The sequence below is a fragment of the Oryctolagus cuniculus genome, chromosome 8, assembly GCF_051225735.1.
Source record: "Oryctolagus cuniculus isolate XC-2025 breed Fujian yellow rabbit chromosome 8, ASM5122573v1, whole genome shotgun sequence".
In the NCBI taxonomy this organism is placed as follows: Eukaryota; Metazoa; Chordata; class Mammalia; order Lagomorpha; family Leporidae; genus Oryctolagus; species Oryctolagus cuniculus.
In genome coordinates, this window is record NC_142874.1 from 3084491 (window position 1) to 3109379 (window position 24889).

Genomic DNA, 24889 nt, shown 5'->3' on the forward strand with positions numbered 1-24889 from the left:
TTGTCTTCTTTACCTTTGTGTCCAAAGACTTTTGTGATTTGGCCCACTCTTCTTGGCTGTATTTGGTAGCTCAGTATCTCACTCCAATTTTTAGTGAAAGCAAGTAGGTAGTAGTTCTTTCTTCTTCTTTTTTTTTAAAGATTCATGCATTTATTTGAAAGGCAGAGTAAAATAGAGAGAGAGAGAGAGAGAGAGAGAGAAAGATTTTCCTTCACTGGTTCACTCTCCAAATGGCCACAAGAGTCAGAGCTGGGTTGTTTCAAAGTCAAGAGCCAGGAATTTCTTCTGGGTCTCCCATGTGGGTGCAGAAGCCCAAGTACTTGGACCATCATTTACAGCTTTCCCAGGCCATAGCAGAGAGCTAGATAGAAACTGGAGCAGGCAGGTTTCTAACAAGTTGCCCATATGGGATGCTGGCACTGTATGAGGTAGTATGCTGTGGCATACTGGGTAAAACAGCTCCTTCAAATCACCACATGAAAGAATGCTCAATAAATGCATATTAAATAAATGAATGGAATGCATTAATTACATTGCTAGGGTGAAGATTTAACCTGATTGGTCCTGGATGGTTCCTATTTCTACACTTCAATCTTGTATAGTTATTAACTTGGTCCTTTTATGATCAAACTTTTCTCAGAACAACAAATTATATATTCAGCTGATTGTGGCAGTCATCAAATAGATTTCTATTTCCTTGTATCCTCTATTAGATAGTTATTGAAGGTCAGAAATCTTATTTGTATTTGTTATATCCTCATTTATTCATTCAACTAAGAGGCTTACTTTATCACGATGCTGAGTTTTAATGTCAAAGCAAGCATTTTTCTTGTCCTGATGAGGTTTTCAATCTGGCAAGAAAGAGCATCTACCCAAAGAATGTTCTGATCTAGTAAATGCTAGTGTGAAGTGAATGGATAAAGATTTATGCATTCCCAATCCAGCAGCTCTAATCCTATGAACTATAATTGAGAGAAGTAATCATAAACATAGAACTCTATGTTATCCAGTTAACTATTTGCGTTTCTACTTTAAAACTTAAGAAACAAACAACACACATATACCTAAGAATACATAAAATTTGTATGCTATCTTGATATTAAACATAAGAAAAATGATCTTGGAATAATAGCAACTTTGAATTTCTTTCCTTTTTTAGACAAGGTATAAACCTACGCAGTTTTCTGTGTAGATAATCATTGTAGGTACTCTCTCTCTTTTTTTTTCCAGATGAGAAATCTGGGATTTAGAAACTGAACCCCAAGAAAAAAGAAAGATTTATTAATCCAGTATTAGAATTTGGTTGGCTTTTAACATATACTTTTTAACTATATTGTTATGGGCAAATTCTAAACTCTTTCTGCCTCAGTTTCCTCTTTGTAAACTGATGATAATCCTGCCTCCAAAATTAACCTAAGGTATAAATGATGTGATGTAAGGCATTCAGTATCTTAACCTGGCTCCTAGAAGATACTCAGCAATGCTAGTTCTGTATCAGTTCCCCTGTTCGTTTCTGTACTTGGTGAATTAAAGGATGGTGTCAAATGATTTGAAACGAACATTAAACATCAATAAAACACAAATAAAAATTGTTTTCTTAAATCTGGATGTTAAACCATTCCATCTACACTCCTCTAAAAATTGTATTGCAATTATAGTCATTTATTATTTGAATCATTCCTGGAAGTGTTATGCCCAGTTTGATTGTCCCCAAAGACCACCAAGGAGCCGATACCACTGTAAAACACATGAGAGTTCTATTACACGTCCATGCCTGGGCTCTCAACTATCACCAACACAGCAGATTTGAATTGAGAGCCCCAACTCTTCAGTTAACAGGGGTTTTATAGGGTTTTTAGAGACATTCTATATATTATAGTACCATTTAGCAAATCATCTCATCCCATGGGAAATTCAAAGGACATCTCTTAGAATTGATTAGTGCATCCAGTGGTGGGAATGGCCCTAGTAAAGGTGGTTGGATGGCTTTGGGGCTGATGTCTCTTAAAGTGATTGGCTAAAGTATAGGGTCTGAGCTGCTGGGGTATAATGCCAAACTGCAGGGTCTCGGGAAGTTATCAATCACCTTAATTGCCTTGAGAAGACACCAGGAACTCTAGGTATTTCTCTGTTATCTGCTAATTGGCTGTTGCTGGGAGAGTTTACTGCAAGGGGAGTTCATTTATTTTATTTAGGAGCTTCTGGCTCAGGGTTCAGGGCCTGGTCAGGCCCGAGTTACAAGATGAAGGCCTATTTTAAAATAGTTGCACCTTGATCCAGGCTCATGTCTCTCAGAAGAAAGATTTTTTTTTTTTTGACAGGCAGAGTGGACAGTGAGAGAGAGAGAGACAGAGAGAAAGGTCTTCCTTTGCCGTTGGTTCACCCTCCAATGGCCGGAGCTGCAGCCGGCGCACCGCGCTGATCCTGGCAGGAGCCAGGAGCCAGGTGCTTTTCCTGGTCTCCCATGGGGTGCAGGGCCCAAGCACCTGGGCCATCCTCCACTGCACTCCCTGGCCATAGCAGAGAGCTGGCCTGGAAGAGGGGCAACCGGGACAGAATCCGGCGCCCCAACCGGGACTAGAACCCGGTGTGCCAGCGCCGCAAGGTGGAGGATTAGCCTATTGAGCCACGGCGCCGGCTCTCTCAGAAGAAAGATTTTTCTGGAAAAAGACAAGAGGTTATGAAGGAGCCAGGATTTGGGGATCAATTAGCAGCAGTGGGTAACCACTCTTGAAAAACACCAATTTGAAATTTGGGGATGGGAAGGAAGGGCAGGAGGGATGTAAACAGAAGCAAATGCCCTTTGGTTTCCAGTCTGTCTCCAACCCAGACTGAAGTCCTTGGGGTGGGGAAAGTGGTAGTGGTCTCTCTAGGTATGCCCTATCATGGACTCCATTTCCCAGAGTCCCCGGTGTCCTTACGTATTCCGTGCTCCAAATGCCTGTGAGGGTGAATGTGGCAGAAAGTGTGTGCACCTGCGCATCACTGCCCATGTTGCCTGGAATTGGGAACTGAGGGAGTTCACTCACTGAGCGGCTGCACTGCTTTCTCCTGCATTCGCCAGGTCTCTTGCTGTGGAAGTGCAATCCCAGGCATCCTGCAGCCTGCCACCCTCTGCTACTAAGCCTCAGGATCTACCGCCTGTAGGTCACACTGCCAGGGACTTTTCCTGCCCCCCACTCCCTGCTTTGCTCCCTGTCTGTCCTGAAGAAAGGGGACGTGCGCCTGGGACTTTTTTTGTAAGTATGGAGAACAGAAAGGGGCACAGATGCATGTGTGGGAGAGGGGTGGATGTGAGTGGGGCCAGCGGATCCCAGACGCTTTTCGCTTGCTTCCCAGGGAACCTGGAGGCTTCCCTGGGCACGGTAGGAGCTGTTGAGTCTTCCACCACTGCTTCCCCACCTCCCTGCACCCAATCAGTCCTGCATGCTACCTTGCTCAAACTTTCCTTAATGTGTCTTATGTAGTGGTTACTAGAGAGGGGGCATGGGATAGGAGAGCTTTACAAGCAGGGCAAGCAGAGGGACAGCCAAGGAAGGCAATGAGCCTCTCATTCTCTATATTTCAATAAGCGTGATTCACAGGTAGGATGGGTTGCAGAATTCCATCTGGCTAGGCCTCCTGCTGTTTCCCGAGGTTGTTTCAGCGGGGCGGGGCTCAGTGGCCTTAGGCAAGGGGCCAAAGGCTGCAGGGGGTTGGGAAAGGAGACTCAGATTAGGATCTGCTTCTGCTCCTTGGTCCCTACCCTACACCTCAAAGGCCCAGAGGGTGGGGTCCCCATGGCACACCTGACAGCTGGGATCTGCTTACCCAGCTGACATTTTCTAGGCAGTGCAGCTTGATGGGTATGCGGAAGTTTTGTGGTTTGATGTCTGTTCTGTATTTTGTTAACAGACTTATCAATTTGGAGTTTGCAGCATGAAAACCTAGCTGATTATTTATTTGGCTGCTTTTTAGTTTCTATCTTCATCCTTCTTTCTTCTGTTAGCAAGGAAGTCAACTCTTATTACCTGCCACTGAACTCTTTGCAAAGTGAGATGTGAACCAAAGTTAATGCAAATCTATTGTGTGGGTCAGTAACTGGAGCTATTTTAATCTGGGTTTGGATGAAGTGGAGAACTCTAGAAACATATACTACAGAAAAGTAACTTTTTCTCTGCCCAGTTCCTTACAGTCACCCAATGCTTCACCAAGCTATTTAAAGATTTGTTTGTTTTACTTGAGAGGCAGAGTTGCATACAGAGAGAGGGAGAGACAGAGAGAGAGGTCTTCCATCCCCTGACTCACTCTCCCAATGGCCACAATAGCTGGAGCTGAGCTAATCTGAAGCTAGGAGCGAGGAGCTCCCTCTGGATCTCCCACATGGGTTCAGTGACCCAAGCAGTTGGGTCATCTACTAAGCTGGATTGAAAGAGGAGCAGCTGGGACTAGAACTGGTGCCCATATGGGATGCTGGTGCCGCAGGAAAAGGCTTAGCCCATTACACCACAGCACCAGCCCCCAAGCTGATTATCTTACAGACCATACTGTTTTAATTAAGAAGTCCAGTTACTTTGCTTATTTTACGTTTTGTGTTTAAGTCCATGACATTTTTGATATGAAAGGCTATTAGTTATAGATTTTCATAACGACTGTGGTCTGTGCCAGCCTCTATACAAGTTGTCAATGTGAGGAGGGGTAAGAAAGAAGAGGGAAAAGAAAAAGTGCCCCATCCCCCATATAGAGTTGCCCACATAGTGTAGATGTGGCCTTGAAAACTGTTGCTGTCTTTGAGTATAATGAAGTTTTCACAAGAATAACTGTTTAAGTGATGCATGTATTCTATTAGAGTGGTGTTGCCACCGATTACTAATTTATGAATCTCATTTACCATAATGAGGTCATCTAGGAAGTAAAAATAGAAACTGAATCCTGGATCAAAGGTGTTAGTGTGACAGTTTTTCTCCTCTCAACCTCAATATGTTGTTTGTGACCTTTTCTCCAGTGTACTTCCTATCACAGTGCTTGTGAATGGACAACTAGTTTTGTGTTTCTGCTGGGAAGAGCTGCTTCACACTCATGAAACAACTGTAAGACCACTTTCTGAGCAACCATGTTGTGTGCCCATTAATATGACTTGGGGACAGCCAAGAGCAGGACTCGTAGACTTGTCAGGCTAACTGGCTGTCCTTGGCACATCATTCCTTGTACTGCTATAAGTTTCTGGCATGTTATTTAAAATTTGTAAGAGATATGTTTCATATGAGATGCCTAAGCTGGTAAGTAGCAGTGATGTCTTTAAGGAAAGGTGCCGTGTGAGGAAGCATTCTGGTGATGTCCATTCATCTGACCATTTATGGTAGTCATTGATGTCTACCACATGTTAGGAGAAGGAAATCCTCTCTGAATTACATTAAGCCAGGAGGATTCATATACAGTTTATCAAAGGTTTCTCTGTGTGAGGGAATAACCAAAATACTACATTGTATAGGTTTTTTTTTAAGATTTGCTTTATTTATTTCAAAGGCAGAGTTACAGAGAGAGAGAGAAGTCTTCCATCCACTGGTTCACTATCAAAATGGCTTCAACAGTTGGGCTTGGGCCAGGCTGAAGCCAGGAGTCAGAAGCTAGGAGCTTCTTCCTGGTCTCCCACTTGGGTACAGGGGCCCAAGCACTTGGCTGAAGCACTTGCTTTCCCAGGTGCATTAGCTGCAAGCTGGATTGGAAATAGAGCAGCTAGGTCTTGAACCAGCACCCATGTGGGATGTCAGCACTGCAGGAGGCTGCTTAACTCACTATGCCAGCCCCAGGTGGGTTTTTTCAAAGGGGAGGATAAATTTTTTTTCTGATATGACTCTCAATATAAAGATTTTAATTTGTAGTAGATGATGGTTTTTGGATACAATTTGAGTTTCATTAAATTTCTATTTAGTGTATATTTTTTGAAGTTAATGAGCCCTAGTATTTATCTTGTGTTATCATTACTTTGATAAACTTTCTTCCATTTCTCATTTAAACTACTTTTTAAAAAAAACATTTACATTGTGTATTTGAATGACAGAGTGATAGAAAGAGAGGGATAGAGAGAGGTCTGTTTCACCCTCCAAATGGGCTGCAGTGGCCAGGGTAGGGTCAGAATGAAGCCAGAAGCCTGGAACTCCATTTGAGACTCCCATGCAGGTGGCAGGGATCCAAGTGCCAGGCCATCTTCTGCTGCCTTTCTCAGGAATATTAATAGGGAACTAGATTGGAAGTGGAGCAGCTGAGATTTGAACTGGTACTTATATGGGATGCTGGCATTGTTGGCAGTAGCTTAACCCAGTGTGCCACAATGTTATCCCATCAATAGACTTTTTTAAAAAATATATATTTATTTATATGAAAGAATTATACAGAGAGAGAAGGAGAGGCAGAGAGAGAAAAGTCTTCCATCTACTGGTTCATTCCCCACTTGGCCACAATGACTGGAGCTGCACCAATCTGAAGCTAGGAGCTTCTTCTGGGTCTCCCATGTGGGTACAGGGGCCATCTTTACTGCTTTTGTAGGCCATAGCAGAGAGCTGGATTGGAAGTGGAGCAGCCACTTCCATATGAGATGCTGGCACTGTAGGTGGTGGCTTTACCCTCTAGGCCACAGTGTAGGCCCCCATAATTAGACTTTTGAAGTGAAATCAGTGGCTATGAAAATGTACAAGCTAAAGTTAAACAAAGGAAATAGAAAGAAGCTTCTTCTAACTACAATTGGTTCCAGAGACCTTTATTGGACATCAGCTCTGACTGGGCCAATAAGCAAAGCAAAAAAGTCAGAGCTTTAGTTAACATTTTGCTCTAAATCAGAGGTGGGGAATTTCCATACTGTGGGCCATTATAAGGTCCATGAAATCATTTGTTCTGGCCCTGCCAAGGCAACTTCAGGTGGGAATGGATAATCGATCTACAGTATGCTAATTTTTCAGTTGGTAATTTTATATGGTCCATGAATGATATAAATATACAAATGGCCCTGGAATAAAAAAAGTTCCCACTTCTGCAAAATGTTAATGGAAAATTCAATGCACTTTACACTCCTTTTTGTGACCTGTTATCTAAATCTGTAACTCTTTTTCTTTGATGAATTCATTGCTTGTTTATTTATTGAAGAGACTTAGAGAATCCCTGCCCACTGATTTACTACCCAAATGCCCACAGATGCCATGGTGAGGACCATGGCAAAAGCTGGTTGCTGAGAGCTCCATCCTGGTTTTCCATGTGAGTTTCATGTACCCAATCACTTAAGAAATCACCACTGCTTTCCACAGTCTGCTTTAAAAGGAAGATGGATTCAGGAGCCATATCCATATCCAGGAATTGAACTCACTCAAGTAAAAAAGACACAATATTTTTTTTCACTTTTTAAAAAGATTTATTTATTTGAAAGTCAGAGTTACTCAGAGAGAAGAGGCAGAGAGAGAGAGAGGTCTTCCATTTGATGGTCCACTCCCCAGTTGGCTGCAATGGCTGGAGCTGCACCAATCCAATGCCAGGAGCCAGGAGCTTCTTCCCAGTCTCCCACATGGGTTCAGGGGCCCAAGAACTTGGGCCACCTTCTACTGCTTTCCCAGGCCATAGCAGAGAGCTGGGTCAGAAGTGGAGCAGCCGGTTCTCGAATCAGCATCCATATTGGATGCTGGCACTTCAGGCCAGTGCCTATAAGGAATATGAAATTTGCAAGGGGTATATAAATACTGAGTGACTTTTTGAGGCACCAGGGAGGTGAATTCAGTCCCCTTGTCTGATTGGAGGGAGGAGGAAGCCACATGATGATAGCAGTGATAACAGTATTAGCAATGAATAGACCAGTATAAGGATCCATCTGAGTTCCAGTTTCCCCACAATGGCATTTTCAAAATACCAGTTTAATCTGGTTGTAAATCATGTAAGGATTGATCAGAAAAATTAAAGTGGGAAGGCCACCTTGATTTTTTTGATTATTAAGCTGTGTATTTCATTAATCACTGAGAGTTCTGGAGGATATTTTTCCAACTGTTTGTTATGCTGTTATACATGGAAGTGTTTTACTAATTTCATTTTGTAGTAGTTCATTATTAGTACGTACAAATGCTTTTGCTTTTTAAAGTTGCATTTCAGCAATTTTGATTAATGTATACTAGTCATACATTATTATAGGATATAGTGCAATATTTGAACACATATACACGGTAGAAACTAATTAAGCTAGATAACTAGTTTTCCATTTCCTCTTCATAATTTGAGCCTACCAGCTCCTCTCCTCCAGTTCTTTACATAGTACCTAATATGGTGCACTCTAGTCATCAAACTGTATTATGGAACACCAGAAGTTACTTCTGCTTCCCTGTGCTTTGCTACCTGTTAGCAATACCCCTCTCTCCCTAGCTGCCACCCTTCTCAGCCTCTACTCATCACAATTCAGACCCATTTTTTTGTCACTTCAATATATGACAAGGAATGTGTGACATTTGTGTTTCTGTGTCTGGCTTATTTCAGTTATTTTTATATCTTTTAAAGCATAGAGATACTTAAATTATTTTATTTTTTGTGTCCAAATGATGTTCCCTTGTCCACTGTCTCACTGATTGACAGCTAGATTTGTTCTAAATCATGAATGCTGTGAACTGTGTTGTAGTGACTGTAGGAAAATTGCTTTCTCTTTGATATTCTTATTTCATTTCCTTTTACTGTATAGCCAGCAGTAAGATAGCTATGTCATGTAGATTAATTTTTCTTCTGAGTAATGACCATACTGTTCTCCATAACTCCTGTACTAATTTACATTTTTACCTGTAGTATATGAGAGTTTTCTTTTCTCATATCCTCTCTAGCATTTATTTTCTTTTTTATATTTTTGGAATAAGTTATAATATTGTGGGTTTTTTCTATTGTTTATTTGTTTTTTATTAAGTATTTCATTGTTTATTTGAAAGAGTTAAATATAGAGAGGGAAAGGCAGAGAGATCTCTCATCTGATAGCATACGCCACAAAGAGTTGCAACAACTGGGGCTGGGCCAGGCTCAAGTCAGGAGCTTCTTCTGGGTTTCCCACATGAAAAGCAGGGGCCCAAGTCCTTGGACCATGTTCTGCTGTCTTTCCAGGTGCATTAGCAGGTGTCTGAGTTGGAAGTGGAGTAGTTCAGAGTCAAATTGGCACTCCCATGGGATGCTGGCCTCACAATTGGCAGTTTACTCACTATGCCACAATGCCAGCCCCTCTCCCTATCATTTTAGTCCTCAAAAAGTCATTAACATCAGCATTCACCCCATTTCCTTTTCTCTCTGTTATTCAATTTATTGAAGTTTTATTTTTATTTCCACTATTCCTAATATTGCTCTTCCCAAGGTCATTAGTGATTACTGTGTTTGTTAAATGGAATTTTTGTTTTTAATTCCTAATTTACAGAGTGCACTTTGTAAAGTTCTACTGCATGCCAAACCCTCTTCTAGGCACAAAATATAGGCTCTTTTTCTCTTAAGGGTTAATATGACAACATGCTCACAAGATAACATAAAGTACACTTTCACTGAGAATAAATTGTGTTATGAAAATGAAGCATAGTAATGGGATAAGTAACTAATCAGAACAAAGAATGGGTTTAGAAGGCATCATCTGACACATTTCCTAGCTCCCTCTTCAAACACTGTCTCCCTCAGCATACATTGTAACACATCTCCTTCAATTTCCTCTGTACTTTTGATTACTCCTTTTAAGTCCATTTGCAGTCTCATGTGCTTAAAATCAAATATTGATATTTCTCAGATGTTTACCATTGCAGTGGTTGTCTACACACTTTACAAATACATGTAGTGCTTGGCTAAACTCATCTACTCCTCATGACATCATACTTTATGTTACTTTAAATAAATTTACATTTCTCCTGAGCATAGAACACATATATATGCAACTATGAGCTTCACAGTTCCTCAAAATCAATATGAACAAAAGTAAAAGTAAAACTTGCTTCCCCCTTGGTAAACCTTATCTCAGAATATGTCACCAACATTCCACTTTCCATAAAAGGTAAATATTTGGGAATAATCAATTCTTTCCCTTTTTTGTTCACTTACCTGTGACTGGATGAGTGTATTCCTTACCTATTTTTCAAATCTCTTCATTCTACCTGCTACCTCCTTGGTCCCACCTTCCTTATATCTGCTGTCACCTACATAAATGAAATTACAATAGTTATCTAAGATGGTTCCCACTCTCGCTCTCAACTTCAGTCCATTCCCCAAGCAGCAAATTAAACACAATAGCTGTCACCTTATTTCTCTTTCATATCTTCATCTACACCACATGACTCTTCCACATCTCACTTCTGCCTACTTCTTCATCTTCATCTTTGTCAGTGGCCCCTGACCCCAACTCTGCTTTAATCACTGTGAACTTTTGCTCAGTTCCTGCTCTATGCCTTGCCCTTAATATACTACTTCACATGTGAAAACCATGGCTCATGAAAACTACAGACTGTATAAATGAGTGAATCTTTTGAGGATCACAATTTCTTGGAGAAATGTAATAAGGAATAAAACAAAAAATATCCTTGGTATACAGCAGGTATACTATTTTTAAAGCCACAGAGAAGAGACTAAATAGAAGTTCAGCAGAAGGAAAGTAGCGTGATACAAAAGTTTGTGGCAAGGCTAACAGGCACTGGTCAAGAATCTAACAAATCCACTAGGAAAAGAATAAAATTTTCTTCACCTCCTTCAATCATACAAATTATTTCAACCTAGGATAATGAGACAACTTTCCAATTTTTATATATTTTTTTCATCAGTTTAGAGGTTTTATTGTAGAAGGCTTTCATATCCTGGATTAAATTTATTGCATGATATTTGATTTTCTTGTGACAATTGTAAATATGTTTGCTCTTAAAATTTGCTTCCCACTAAGTTCATTATTATATACCAAAGTGCTACTGAATTCATTTTGTATTGTCAATTTTATTAAATTATCAGTTCCAGAATTCTCTTGATGATGTTCTTATTTATTTCCATATAGAACCATGTTATCTGCAAACAGAAATATAAATTTAAATTCTTACTTTCCTGTTTGAGTGGATATTTTCTGTTTTCGATTGTATTCATTTGAATCATTTCCTATTTCTCTTAATTTAGCTAGAAAATTATTTTCTTCAAAGAATCAGCTCTTCATTTTTTTAAAAGACTGATTTATTTATTTTAAAGCAGACTTACAGAGAAGTAGAGGCAGAGAAAGAGAGTGAGAGAGAGAGAGAGAGAGATAGAGTCTTCCATCTACTGGTTTACTCCCCAAATGGCCACAATGGCCAGAGCTGCACTCATTCAAAGCCAGGAGCCAGGAGCTTCTTCCAGGTCTCAGATGTGGGTTAAGGGGCCTAAGGACTTAGGCCATCTTTTACTGCTTTCCCAGGCCATAGCAGAGAGCTGGTTCAGAAGTGGAGCAGCCAGGACTTGCACTGTCTCCCATATGGGGTGCCAACACTACAGGCAGTGGCTTTACCTGCTATGCCACAATGCTTGTCCCTCTTCATTTTATTTATTTTTAGTATTGATTAAGATTCTTCCTTATTTATTTCTGCTTTGATCTTTATTATTCATTTTTTACTGCCCTTGGATTTGACTTATTCTTGTTTTTTCTGGGTACTTGAGAAGGATAGTAGGTTACTTATCTGATATCTTTATTGTGTTTCTATATGTTTGGCCAACTGAAGTCATAGTTTTAATTTCTATGTTTCCCTGATAACTGTGGGGACCTTCTAGGTGACTGCAGAGAATGCTTGCAGAAATGAGGCTGTATTAGGTTGCTAACAAAATACCACAGATAGTGTCATTTTAATCAGAGAAATTTACTTCTCAGAGTTGTGGAGATTGAAAACACAAGATCAAAGTCATAACAAGCTTGATTTTCTTCTAGAGGCCTTTCTCCCAATGGACCTCACACATATGATAATATTTGTTCTGCTCAAAAGCAATTTCTCCAGGTAGAGTCATATTGGCAGTTAGCACTTAAAGGTATGAGTTTTAGGGAGGCACATTTCAGTCCATAACACTTATATGGGCTACATGGTCTGACTCAAAGACAGCTATCTCTGGGGAGGATAGAGATGTTGAAATGAGTGTTAGGATTCTTACAGTATTACTTTCAGAGCTAACTCCATTGAAAATTGTGCATGCATGCACACACACAGAAACAAAAATACTTGCACATATAAACACATACTACAGTGGAAATGCCTAATGGTTGTTATCTATAGGTAACATCAATACAATAACCATAAGGTGGCAAATTAGCAAACCATTAAAAAGAGTATTGGAGAGAATAAAAACAAAATCTGCCACTACAAAAATATGTAAATATATGTATATATGATATTCAATATTTATAGTTGCTAATAGATAAATAGCATGGGAAATAAAACCTAAATCTTACCTCTCAATATTACAGACTATGCTGCATGGAGAATGTCTTCCCAAAACCATTCATTGGGTTAATGCTTTGGCATAGTATGTTAGGTCTTCAACTGCAGTGCTGGAATCCCATATGGGTGCCAATTGAAGTGCCTGCTTCTACACTTCCAGTTCTGCTCTTGGTAATGGCCAAGAAAGCAGTGAAAGCCCAAATACTAGGGCCCTTGCAACCATGTGGCAGACCCAGAGGAAGCTCCTAGCTCCTGGCTTTGGATCATCCCAGCTCCAGCCATTGTGGCCATATGGGGAGTAAACCAGTGGATAGAAGACCCCTCTTTCTGTCTCTCCTTCTTTATGTCCATAGCTGCTCCTCAAATAAAAATTGAATCTTTATAAAATATTGAAAAATCTTCACATTTTAAATTTCTGTTACTCAAAGCTAGCACAGAACTACATTATACATAGGAAAGATAGATTCTGAAAATCATAAATGTAATGCATTGTAGCAAAATTTTCACAAATACTTCTGATTTTCTCAACACTAGATACTAAATTAATAGTCATTGTGGGCCGGCACCACGGCTCACTAGGCTAATCCTCTGCCTTGCGGCACCGGCACACCAGGTTCTAGTCCCGGTCGGGGCGCCGGATTCTGTCCTGGTTGCCCCTCTTCCAGGCCAGCTCTCTGCTATGGTCAGGGAGTTCAGTGGAGGATGGCCCCAGTGCTTGGGCCCTGCACCCCATGGGAGACCAGGAGAAGCACCTGGCTCCTGCCTTCGGCTCAGCGCGGTTCGCTGGCCGCAGTGCACTGGCCATGGCAGCCATTGGAGGGTGAACCAACAGTAAAAGGAAGACCTTTCTCTCTGTCTCTGTCTCTCTCACTGTCCACTCTGCCTGTCCAAAAAAAAAAAAAAAAGAATAGTCATTGTGGATTTTTCATCTCTTTGACAACCACTTGTAGTACTTCACAGCTTTTCCAAATTTATCACTATGTGTGTTTTTCAAAACATGCACTGAATTTTACCAGTTTAATGAACATGAAATTGAATTTTAGTGGCACATATAATAAACATCTACAAAGCTTCCAAAACATAGAAATAATACCATGGATCAGATATGAGACTTACATTTGATTGAGTTCAATTCTTTTAAGCTAATTTGTCATTAGTATGTGGCAATTACAAATATAATTAATAATTAAGCATATAAGCATTAAAATTGAATGATTCATAGAATTTGGAAATGATTGTGTGTAGCAGTGGGAACACGTTTTTTAGTAAAATTGATGAGGGTTCCTTAAAATCTAAATAAGAAGCTATTCTAGTAAACTCCAAAGACATATAGGGAGTAAATAAATACCACAGAAAGTAAGAGCAAAGAGATTTGGTGCCAGTTGAAACCTGGTCTGCTTTCTTATCCCCTGTCATGAAACAATGAAATGGAAACATCAGGATCCTTCTCCTCTCTACCACCAACTGAAGGGCAAGGCATCCTCATTTGTTCTGACTCCAGTTTCCTGTTGCCAAGAATATGTCCTGGGTGAATATGGCTGAGAAGTAGTGCCCCATCCTATCTGAATGATGGAGGCTCTGTATTTGTCAAGAGAACTCATGGATCCCATCTTCCACTATATGTTATGTCCACAGTAAGCATGTCTACAGAAATTGACCGTATTTGTGGTGAATTTTGGTTGTAAGTTTTTGGGATAAGGAAGATCTCTCTCTCTCTCTCTCTGTTTTTCAAATAAGTAATTTTGTTTAAGAAATAACTCAATCCAAGTCTCTGACATGGCTCAAAGGCCTTCACCTACTTGAGGCATTGCTTCCCAGGAGGTGTTTTTCAGTATGTGATTTTGCAGGGAGCTGGAATTGAATCAGGAGGGGAGCAGCCACTCAAATGGTAATTTCTAGTGAATCTTGGCTAGATCTTATCTCTTCCACAAGCAGACCCCAGGGTTTTCCTGAAGATAACTGTGTCAAATAAGGAAAATCTGAGAAGGCAAATGCTTTACAATGTGTGTTTCTCTCACATGTCCTGATGTCTCATAGGTAAAGGAAGTGAAATGGTGAAATCCAAGGTCTTGTGAAGGGATGGATACAGGGAATGGTGTTATTTGAAATCATTACTGAAAAAGTATACTACATTAAATATATATTATGTATATTTGTTCCAATGCAATTTTGGCCAAAAATGTGATGCTGTAAGTTGCATTCATTCTATAGACTTTCAGGTCTAAAAATACAAGAAGTGTTCTAGTGTACACACATATATATGGAATCCTATATGGTATTTTTGAAATCATAGAAAAAGAATGAATTCAAAATGACTTTCTCTAATGTAAATTTTAGTGACAACATAATGCTTATCTCTTTGATAACCTCATTTATTTGGATAATCGCCCTTAAAGTTTTAATTTTTTTTACTATTATCATTATTTTACAAAATTTGTAGGCAGTGCTTTCTTAATTATTCCTCAGCTTGTAGTCACTTTCATTTTAGGAAATCTATAATTGTTTATTAATCAAAAAGGAAAATAAACATAACTTTGTTCTCAGAGAATATCCACAAATAAGATGAATAACAAATGTGTCATGATTATGAAACATTACATTCATCTAAGATAGGGCAGTTTGGTCTCTGTTCTTTCTGTTGCCATGACAAAATATATATTACATGTTTGAGTTGAATCTCAGAGCAAAATATCCTAAATCTTTTGGTTCATGATGTCCCAGTCTTTATCGTCACATACATGACATAGTGGTCAACATTTTAGTGCTACCTTGAAAATAAATACTTAGAATTCTACAAAGGTAAAAATTGCCTAGTACTAACACACATATCCGTTAAATTCATTTCTGAATTTTTAGAGTAATGCAGTCCTTAATAGTTCTGAGGAGCTGAACTTGATTCAGGTATAGGATCCCAAAATGTGGGGAAAAGAATCTAGTGCAGGTTATTTTGTTTTTGTAATATTTATTTATTGATTTGAAAGGAAGAGTTACAGAGATTGGGAGAGACAGGGAGAGAAAAAGAGATATTTTCCATCTTTCTGCTCCATTTCCCAAATGTCCACAGTGGCTGGGACTGGGCCAGGCTAAACCAAGAGCCTGGGACTCCGTCTTGGTCACCCATATTAGGGGATGGGGCCCAAATACCCAGACCATCTTTCAGTACTCTTTCAGACGTATTAGCAATGGAGCTGGGTTGCAATAGAGAGGCAGGACTCAAATTGTACGCTCACAAGGGATGACAGAATTGCAGATGGAGGCTTAACCTGCTACATCACATTGCAGATGCCTACTTCAGTTTCTTAAATCTTTATGCATTTCTCTCAATCAGTCACAAATGCAGATTGTAGTGCAGACTTCCCCAAGTACTGTTTTTAGGCAAATAATTCCATTGTTTTCCTTTAATTTGATGTTATTTCAGTTCTTCAAATGTTCATCGGTAGAATAATCATGGACAAAGCCAAAAGCTATTTTCTATTGTCTGTCTTACCTCAATGTTCTTATTTAAAAATATTTATGAGCTTGATAGGGAAAGAAGTTAAAGGACAGAAAGAGAGAGAGAGAGAGAGAGAGAGAGAGAGAGAGAGCTCCCATGCATTTATTCACTCCCTAAATAACCATCCAAGCAGAGGTTAGCAGGATTGAATCCAGGAGTTAGGAATGGAGTCTATGCCTGCCTCCTTGGTGGCAGCACTACTGCTTCCCCAGTTCTGCATTAGCTGAGAGCTGGAAACTACAACTGGCACTGGAAATCCAACTTGGGCACTCTGAAGTAGAACTAGGGTTTCTTAGCTGGCACCATAAACACTAAACTAAATGCTTGCCCTCTCTTTAAAATATTTGTCCTCTGCCATATTTGAAGTGAATATGGATGATGTTTTCCTGGAAATTCTTCTGTGTTCATTCTCATTAAGGCTTCACTGATAGGATCTTGTCTTTTTCCCTAAATACTTCTAAATTCTTCACTTTAACATTGCTCACTCAAAGTTAATATTATCCCGCTTTCAGTCTGTTATGTAATTCCTCTGGACAGATGTAGCCCTTTTGATCTGAACTCCTGTTTCCCTCTGGCTTGGGCATGTTTCACTGCTTTCAGACAATAGTTTGACTCCCTGTTTAATGCTTCTTATGTGGTTGTCCAAATGCTCAAGTCTAAAATGAAACCACATCCTTCCTTCTTCCTTCATACCTGTATACAACATACACAGCTTTTAGTGTTTGTTTTGTGACAGAGTTCATATGTTGACCAGAGGTGTTCTATTACAGGTGATGATAGGATTTGAAGACCTGGCTGTGTATTTCACCTGGAAAGAATGGCAGAACATGAACAATGCTCAAAAAATCTTGTACAGGGATGTGATGCTGGAGACCTACAGCATCCTGTTCTCCTTGGGTGAGTGACACCCATCACATTCCCAATGGTAACATTTTCTGCTATTTGACAAATAAGTAAACACTTTATAAAGTATAATGTTTAGAAGGTGTAGAATTTGAGAACATGAATAATCTGAATTTCTAACATCCAGGAAGGATTCAAATTGGTACCTTTGTTGCAGAGCACCTGGACCAAGCTCTAGTCTTTTAAATAACCCAACATTGTGATTTCACAAAGTCTGACATTGTTTCCATTAATAGGGCACTGCATGACCAAACCTGATTTGATCTTGAAGTTGGAGCAAGGAGCAGAGCCCTGGATGGTGGAAGAATGCTTGCATCAGAGCCTTCCAGGTCAGTCTGCACATAATGGGCAGGGAGGCCAAAGTAGAAGCAGTGCAGCAGATGTTGACTGGTGCTCTTTCCATGAATTTTTCTCAAGTCTTACTCCTGATGACATCTGGATTTGTATATCAAGTATTCTAGAATATCTGGGGATACCAATGTCTGTCTCTTTTTTTCATGGTGAAGATATTCTTGAATTAAAAAAATTATAATGCCTTTCTGATGTTACTAAAGGTTTTTTTTTTCCAGGTTAGATTCATTCTACAAATTCTAACTTGTCATTCTCCACACTTTCATACCTTTTCCTTCATGCATTTATTAACTCCTTCAGTGGCTGGCAACCCTCTCTTTCATTCTCTTTGTGCCTCAATCTTTGTCTCTTTGGCTTTTAAGTAAGTTAATAAATGAGTAAATGCTAAAAGATGATCAGGAATAAACCTCTGTGCTGTGACATCAAAAATCATAAAGCTAAGCATGAACTTGTATAGGAACATGAAAATAAGTGATCCTAGACTCACCAAGAAATTCATGAGTTTCTCAATCCCAAGGTCAAGTAACCTCATAGGTTCATGTTGAATGGCTCAGATTTGTTTGGGAGAAGAGTTTGAATTATGAATTCTTATTTTTCATTGTCATTGAAAAACAAGAAAATAACAAAACAGCATAGGAAATGAAGTGTTCTGTGAAAATAGGAGGCAACTAATCAAAAGCCTTGAGAAACTCAAATTATCACAGAAGAGTGTTTATAGAAAGAATTGAGAGGAGATAACCACAGCTGGTGTTTTCAGAATTAGTTAGAAAACACTTTTCAAGTGATCTCTGTTAAATATAAGAGTGGGAATAAGAGAGGGAAGAGATGTATAGTTTGGGACATGCTCAATCGGACTTGCCCCAAATGGTAGAGTTAGAAATGTACCAGGGATTCCAATTCAATCCCATCAAGGTGGCATGTACCAATGCCATCTCACTAGTACAAGTGATCAGTTTCAGTCTACAATTGATCATAATGAGAGGATTAAGAGTCAAGGGATCACATAAACAAGACTAGTGCCTGCTAATACTAACTGAAAGAATTAAAAAGGAGAGAATGATCCAACATGGGAAGCGAGATACACAGCAGACTCATAGAATGGCAGATGTCCTAAATAGCATTATGGCCTCAGAATCAGCCCTTAAGGCATTCGGATCTGGCTGAAGAGCCCATGAGAGTATTTCAGGCATGGAAAGCCAAGACACTCTGGCAAAAAAAAATGTCCTAAATGAAAGATCTCTGCAAGTGAGATCCCAGTGGAAAGAATGGGCATCAAAGAAGGAGGTACCTTTCTCTGAAGAGAGGAAAGAACTTCCACTTTGACTATGACCTTGTCCAAACATGATCAGAGTTGGCAAAGTCAAAAGGCTTCCATAACCTTGGCAACCCATGACAAGAGCCTAGGGTGATTACTGACACCATAAACAAGCGTGTCAATTTGTTAAGTCAACAACAGGAGTCACTGTGCACTTATTCCTCATGTAGGATCTATGTCCTTAATGTGTTGCACAATGTGAATTAATGCTATAACTGGTATTCAAACAGTACTGTACACTTTGTGTTTCTGTGTGGGTGCAAACTGTTAATCTTTTTCTTAATATATACTAAATTGATCTTCTGTACATAAAGATAATTGAAAATGAATCTTGATGTGAATGGGATGGGAGAGGGAGTGGGAGATGGGAGGGTTGTGGGTAGGAGGGAAGATATGTGGGGGGAAAAGCCACTATAATCTAAAAGCTGTACTTTGGAAATTTATATTTATTAAATAAAAGTTAAAAAAATAAGAAAACACTTTTCAAAGAAAGTGAGCACCCTGTGGGTTGTAGAAACAAATTCTTTAAACTGGTATCGAGTTTATACCCAAGATGGTATACTGTGACTTTTCTGTACCAGTAACAGATATGAGAAGCTGAAGATGTCAGATTTACTTAGGAATATGGGGAAGCTGTCATAGATTGCAGATAAAAGTTTTTCATTTGAAAAATCCTACAAATCCCAGGGAAGACTAAACATGAGGAAACATACACTCATATACTATTCCTTAAATGTGATCCTGTTTGGAATACAAACACATTTCATTCTTCACCTGAAAGTAAATGATCCAGTAAAACTTTCTCATATTTCTGAAATATTAGAGAAGCCCAAAATACACAATTTTTCTAAATATAAACTGGAGCAAAAGCACAAGGAAAAAAATGTTTTCTAGGCAAGGGGTGAAAATTTTTGCTAAATATTTGTCTATTCTTTGAAATCTTGTGTAGTTGTTTCATCTCTGATAAAAGCAGAATGTCAATGAGTAGAGAGAGATCTTTTAACTCACTGTCTGCAAATGACTGCAACAGTTAGGTCTGACTAGTCTGAAGCCAATATCCTGGAATTCTATTTAGTCTTCTCTGGTGTATCACAGGGTCCCAAACACATAAACTGTCATCTGCAGCCTCCCAGGTTACATAAGCAGAGAGTTATATTCAAAGCAGAGAGTTGTATTGGAGACAGAGTAGTCAGGTTTCAAACTGGCATATCTGAACAGAATTCAAGTAGTGAACACAATCATGATTGAGCATTGGGAGACTATTGATACTATTCAATATATTAATGTGTTAAGGAGAAAAGCCATATAATAATCATAACTTTCTCGTATTGATTTTGTTAATATCTTATGCCAATTGAATAATAAGTAACTTGATTCCATTTACATAAGTTATCAAGGAGAAAGTTCTATGTGATTCAGTGAAGTGGTTGTTTATTTTTTTCTCATTTCAGTTGCTGTGAAAAGGGATGACCTGATTAGGACCAACCAAGAATGTCAGGACAAACGTCTGAATCTTAATGTTATGAAAAATAACAACACATCAACTCCAAAGAGAGTTGAATTAAGAAAAACATTTAATTTATGTTCAAGCCATATTCCAAAACTAAATATCAGAAAGGGAAATTATTTAAGAATGAAACCTGAATAATGCAATGTATGTCACAATGTGTATCCCCAAAGGGGGTCTGATCAACTACAAGCTGAAGAGAAATTTGATGCCACTAAGGTACCTGGGAACTCTCTCCAGTTCTGTGAGCCTCTTAATCAGTGTCACAAGATTCAGACTATGAATCAGACATTTGAGCATATTGGACAAAGGAAAGGCTTCACAAGGAAGATGTTCTTTAAATCTGAGAAGGTTTATAAGGGAGAAACCTGTAATAAGTCAACTATCACTGTTGGAAAGGCAACTCAAATAATAAATGCTTTCCACAAAAGCTCTAACCTCAGTACGCATCAACAAACCCACATAAGAGAGAAATTTTATGAATATATTAGATATGTGGAACCTGTTATTTACCAATCACATCTTGCCATAAATCAGAGACCATATTTAGAGAAAAAACTCCATGCAGGTAAACCTTGTGAAAAATCTTTCAGTTGTGAGTCCTGCCATAACATCCATCACAGTACTCAAATACAGGGAAACCCCCATATGTGTATTGAATGTGGAGAGACCACTCCCCAGGAGTCAGATCTCATTAGACAACAGAAAATTCACATACAGATGAAACCTCATGAGTGTACTGATAGTAGAAAAGTCTTTTTCCCAAAACCGTACATCATAACACAACAGAGAATTCACATAGAGGAGAAACCTCATGAATATAATGACTATGGAAAAGACTTTTTGAACAAGTCCAACCTCATCAATCAGCAGAGAATACACACAGGGAAGAAGCATTATGAATGCAATGAATATGGAAAAGCCTTTGGTCATAAATCAAACCTCAAAATGCATCAGAGAATTCACACAGGGGAGAAACCTTATAAATGTTTTGACTGTGGAAAAGTCTTTGGCCGGAAGTCAAGCATCATAATTCATCAAAGAGTTCACACTGGGGAGAAACATTATGCATGTAATGTCTGTAGAAAAGCTTTTGGCCAGAAATCAAATCTCATGAGGCATCAGAGAATTCACACAGGGGAGAAACCTCATAAATGTAATGACTGTGGAAAAGCCTTTGGCCAGAATACAAGCCTAATAATGCATCAGAGAATTCACACAGGGGAGAAACCTTATGAATGCAAGGAATGTGGAAAAGCCTTTGGCCAGAAGTCACGCCTCAGAAGCCATCAGAGAACTCACACAGGTGAAAAACCTTATGAATGCAATAACTGTGGAAAAGCCTTTGGCCAGAAGGCAAGCCTAATAATGCATCAGAGAATTCACACAGGGGAGAAACCTTATGAATGTAATGACTGTGGAAAAGCCTTTGGCCAGAAGGCAAGCCTCAGAAACCATCAGAGAACTCACACAGGTGAGAAACCTTATGAATGTAATAACTGTGGAAAAGCCTTTGGCCAGAAGGCAAGCCTAATAATGCATCAGAGAATTCACACAGGGGAGAAACCTTATGAATGTAATGACTGTGAAAAAGCCTTTGGCCATAAGACAAGCCTAATAATGCATCAGAGAATTCACACAGGGGAGAAACCTTATGAATGTAATCACTGTGGAAAAGCCTTTGGCCAGAAGACAAGCCTAATAATGCATCAGAGAATTCACACAGGGGAGAAACCTTATGAATGTAATGACTGTGGAAAAGCCTTTGGCCAGAAGTCACACCTCATTAGACATCAGAGAATTCACACAGGGGAGAATTCTTATGAATGCAATAACTGTGGAAAAGCCTTTGGCCGGAAGGCAAGCCTAATAATGCATCAGAGAATTCACACAGGGGAGAAACCTTATGAATTTAATGACTGAGGAAAAGCCTTTGGAAATATATCACAACTCAATGCATCAGAGAATTAACACAGGAGAGAAATGTCATGAATGTAATGACTGGAAAAGTCTTTTGTGAAAATCACAACTCCTATACACCAGAAAATTCACACAGGTGAGAAACCGTATTAAGCTAATGACTAATGGAAAGGTCTTTGGCCAAAAATCAGACCTTATTGAACACCAGAGAATTCACACAGGACAGGAGCCTTATGAATGTAATGTATGTGGAAAAGCCTTTGACAATAAGTGAGAACACAATGCACCAGAGAATTCACACAAGGAGAAACCTTATGAATGTAATGACTCAGAAACTTTTTAACTATAATTCAACCCTAACTGCACATCATCAAATCATATAGGGGAAAACCCTTTTGAATGTAATGCATGTGAAAAAGCCTTTATCTGGAAGTCACACCTCTTAAGACATCAGAAATCACATGGGGGGGAAACCTTATGGATATAATGAGTGTTAGAAAGCTCTTTGCCAAAATCATGCCTTATAACATCAGAGAATTTAGAGTAGAGACTTTTGAGTGTAATAAATGTAAGAGATCCTTTTGTCAGAAGTAATGCCCCATAACACATCATGGAATTCAAACAAAGGAAATAGTTTAAGAATATACTGAATGTGGAAGAGCTTTTTCCCAAAATCAATGTAATCTTTGTGACAAAGCCTTTTGTTAGAAACCATGGCCCATACAACAGGGACTCATGTAAAGGAGAAAGCTAATGAATGTTATTAGTGTGAAAAACATCATTCTTCCAAAATCAACTGTTATAATCAAAGAATTCGCACAGGGGTTTTCTTACAAGTGTAATGAATGTTGAAAAGTATTTTCCTGGAATTCATGCTTACATTGATACAGATTTCAAAAAATATGACAAAACAGTTAGCCAGAAATTAGATATCAATAGACATCAGAGAATCCATAAAGGAAAAAATAAATGTAAGGAATGTTTAAAAAAATTCATCTCCTGTTAATCTGTCTTTAGTTCACAAGAAGTGACTCAGAAATGAAATTACCATAAGTCATCTCTCAATGGTTAGCTGAGAACTCACCAAAGAGAAAATCCTTTGATTGCAATGTAATTGGAAAAAACCTTTAAGGTAAGGCAAACTTCTGCAATACTTAGCAAGATTACAGGGAGAAGATTCTGAAAACGTCATGTGTTTAGAATTCTTAGATACAACCACACCTCAGCAAGTGTTAGGCAATTCACATGATGAATTGTGACTGAGACAGATTAACCATTCTTCAGAAATTCTTTCTCTTATATAACCTGTGTTTTTAGTTTCCCATTATTGTGAAACCAAGTAAATGACCTATGCTTTCATGTATAAATTTTGCTAACAAATATTCAACAGTTGATTCAACAGTTACTTGGAATACCTTCACCAATTACAAAGTTATTGTTGTATAGCAGTTTTACCACCTGCCTAGGATTCTTTCCCCACATTATTGTAGTATTGTAGTACAAAGAAGTAATGTGACCACAGGCATGTGAACTGAACTGACACATGTTCCAGCCATAATTCTGTACTCCAGCCCTGGGTGATGAGTGTTGTGTCCAGTATAGGGAATGAGCCTGTGGTCACCTGTATACTCATGTGAACTTTCAAGTTATCTGTGTGCATGTCTGGATTAGACTATACTGCCTGAGGTCTGTTTGAATATTCAAGTAGGACTTTTTGCACACATCACCTTCACTATATAATGGGACTATCTCAAATCCTATAAATTGCTCTTTATCTCCTAAATTTTCTTGGATTACTGAGTTGCAATCCATTTTAAAATATTTCATTTACAATCCCCTATTTTATACTTTTCTTCCTTTAATTTCTTGCACAGAGACAATAATTTGGGTAGTATTACTTCGTACTGCTAAAAGTGACCCTCATTTTTATTGAAAATGTGTGTTTCATCCTTTTCCAAAGGCAAAAGGAGGCTTATACTCAAAATGAAAATCAATATCATCATGAAGGCAAAGATGAAAGTCATGTAATCATAAAGACAGAGGCTACCAGAAGCTGAAGTTGGCAATGAAGAGATTATTCTGTAGATACTGGCTGGAGCACAGACCTCACTCCCTACATTGCAGTTTGAGCCAGAGAGAGTGATTTCACTTTTATCCTTCAAAGAGTGACAGTATACATTTTACTTTTTTTAAGTCATTAAGCTTGTGATAATTTTTGACAGTAACAATAGGTAACCAGATTCTCTTACTACTAACCTGGAAGTGACTGAAATTTCATGAAACATGAGCACAATCTGGTGGTAGAAGTAAAAAAACTGATCATATCTGGGAAAATTGACAAAACTTGCTAGTAGGGTCAACGGATGGATCAATTAGCTCCCTGATCAACATCTAATTATGTCCTTATAATTATCGTTGTTGGAATATAAATAATGCGGTATGCCTCTAGAAGCCATTTCTTAATTCTGGATGGAATATAATTCTTTCGGTTTATTTGTTTTGTGTCATTTTTGCTTTTCCAATGTTTTTAATCACTGACGCCTCAATAAATTCTTTTTTTCTAAAGTTAAATGTGATCTATTTTATTTACAAATAATCCTCAGGGACTGGGAGAGGACAGTTATTGTCAGAAATCCACTAATTTCTTTGAATTTTTGTTTTGGTGTTAATTTCCAACATGTGTTATGAGTTCTATTGAAAGAGACACTGGTTAGTTTGCTGACTGATGATGCCATAATTTCTTATGACAAGTAATTGTACATTTTCTGGCTGGGAGTCTTGCTTTCCTCTATACTTAAGGAGTCTATTTCTCTATGGGCTTTGTTTGATTATCTATGACTTGATCAGGGTGGGGGATATTTTGACCTGTTTGTATTTCTTTCTGTCTTAGTTTTGTTTTTCTTCAAAACAAGGCTGAGACAGAAGCATATCTGAGGGTCTTATATGGGATTTGATGCCAGACAAAGAGTGAGGGCATAGAAAATATGAGAAGGGGGCCGGTGCCA

The 24889-nt window shown here is 38.8% G+C and overlaps 1 protein-coding gene across 3 annotated transcripts; it reads left to right on the top strand.

The window, feature by feature from the left end:
• The first annotated feature begins 2739 nt into the window (after positions 1-2739).
• Positions 2740-24440, top strand: LOC138843608 (zinc finger protein 717). 3 transcript variants are annotated; one of them, XM_089301833.1, is made up of 4 exons: positions 2740-3239; positions 16659-16785; positions 17028-17120; positions 19909-22451. In XM_089301833.1, exon 4 carries the CDS (start codon positions 20244-20246, stop codon positions 21885-21887), a length of 1644 nt encoding a protein of 547 aa, XP_089157959.1. In that variant the 5' UTR covers positions 2740-3239; positions 16659-16785; positions 17028-17120; positions 19909-20243; the 3' UTR covers positions 21888-22451. The 3 variants fall into 3 exon arrangements, 2 of the variants coding, with proteins under 2 accessions (XP_089157959.1, XP_069904383.2); XR_016211521.1 differs by lacking the exon at positions 19909-22451 and adding an exon at positions 23845-24440 and having other exon boundaries at positions 2752-3239; XM_070048282.2 differs by lacking the exon at positions 2740-3239 and adding an exon at positions 3433-3584 and having other exon boundaries at positions 19909-20758.
• The last annotated feature ends 449 nt before the right edge of the window (positions 24441-24889 follow it).

Coding starts and splice junctions, on each gene's coding strand:
- LOC138843608 (XM_089301833.1), top strand. CDS start 20,244: ATGAATCAGACATTTGAGCATATTGGACAAAGGAAAGGCTTCACAAGG.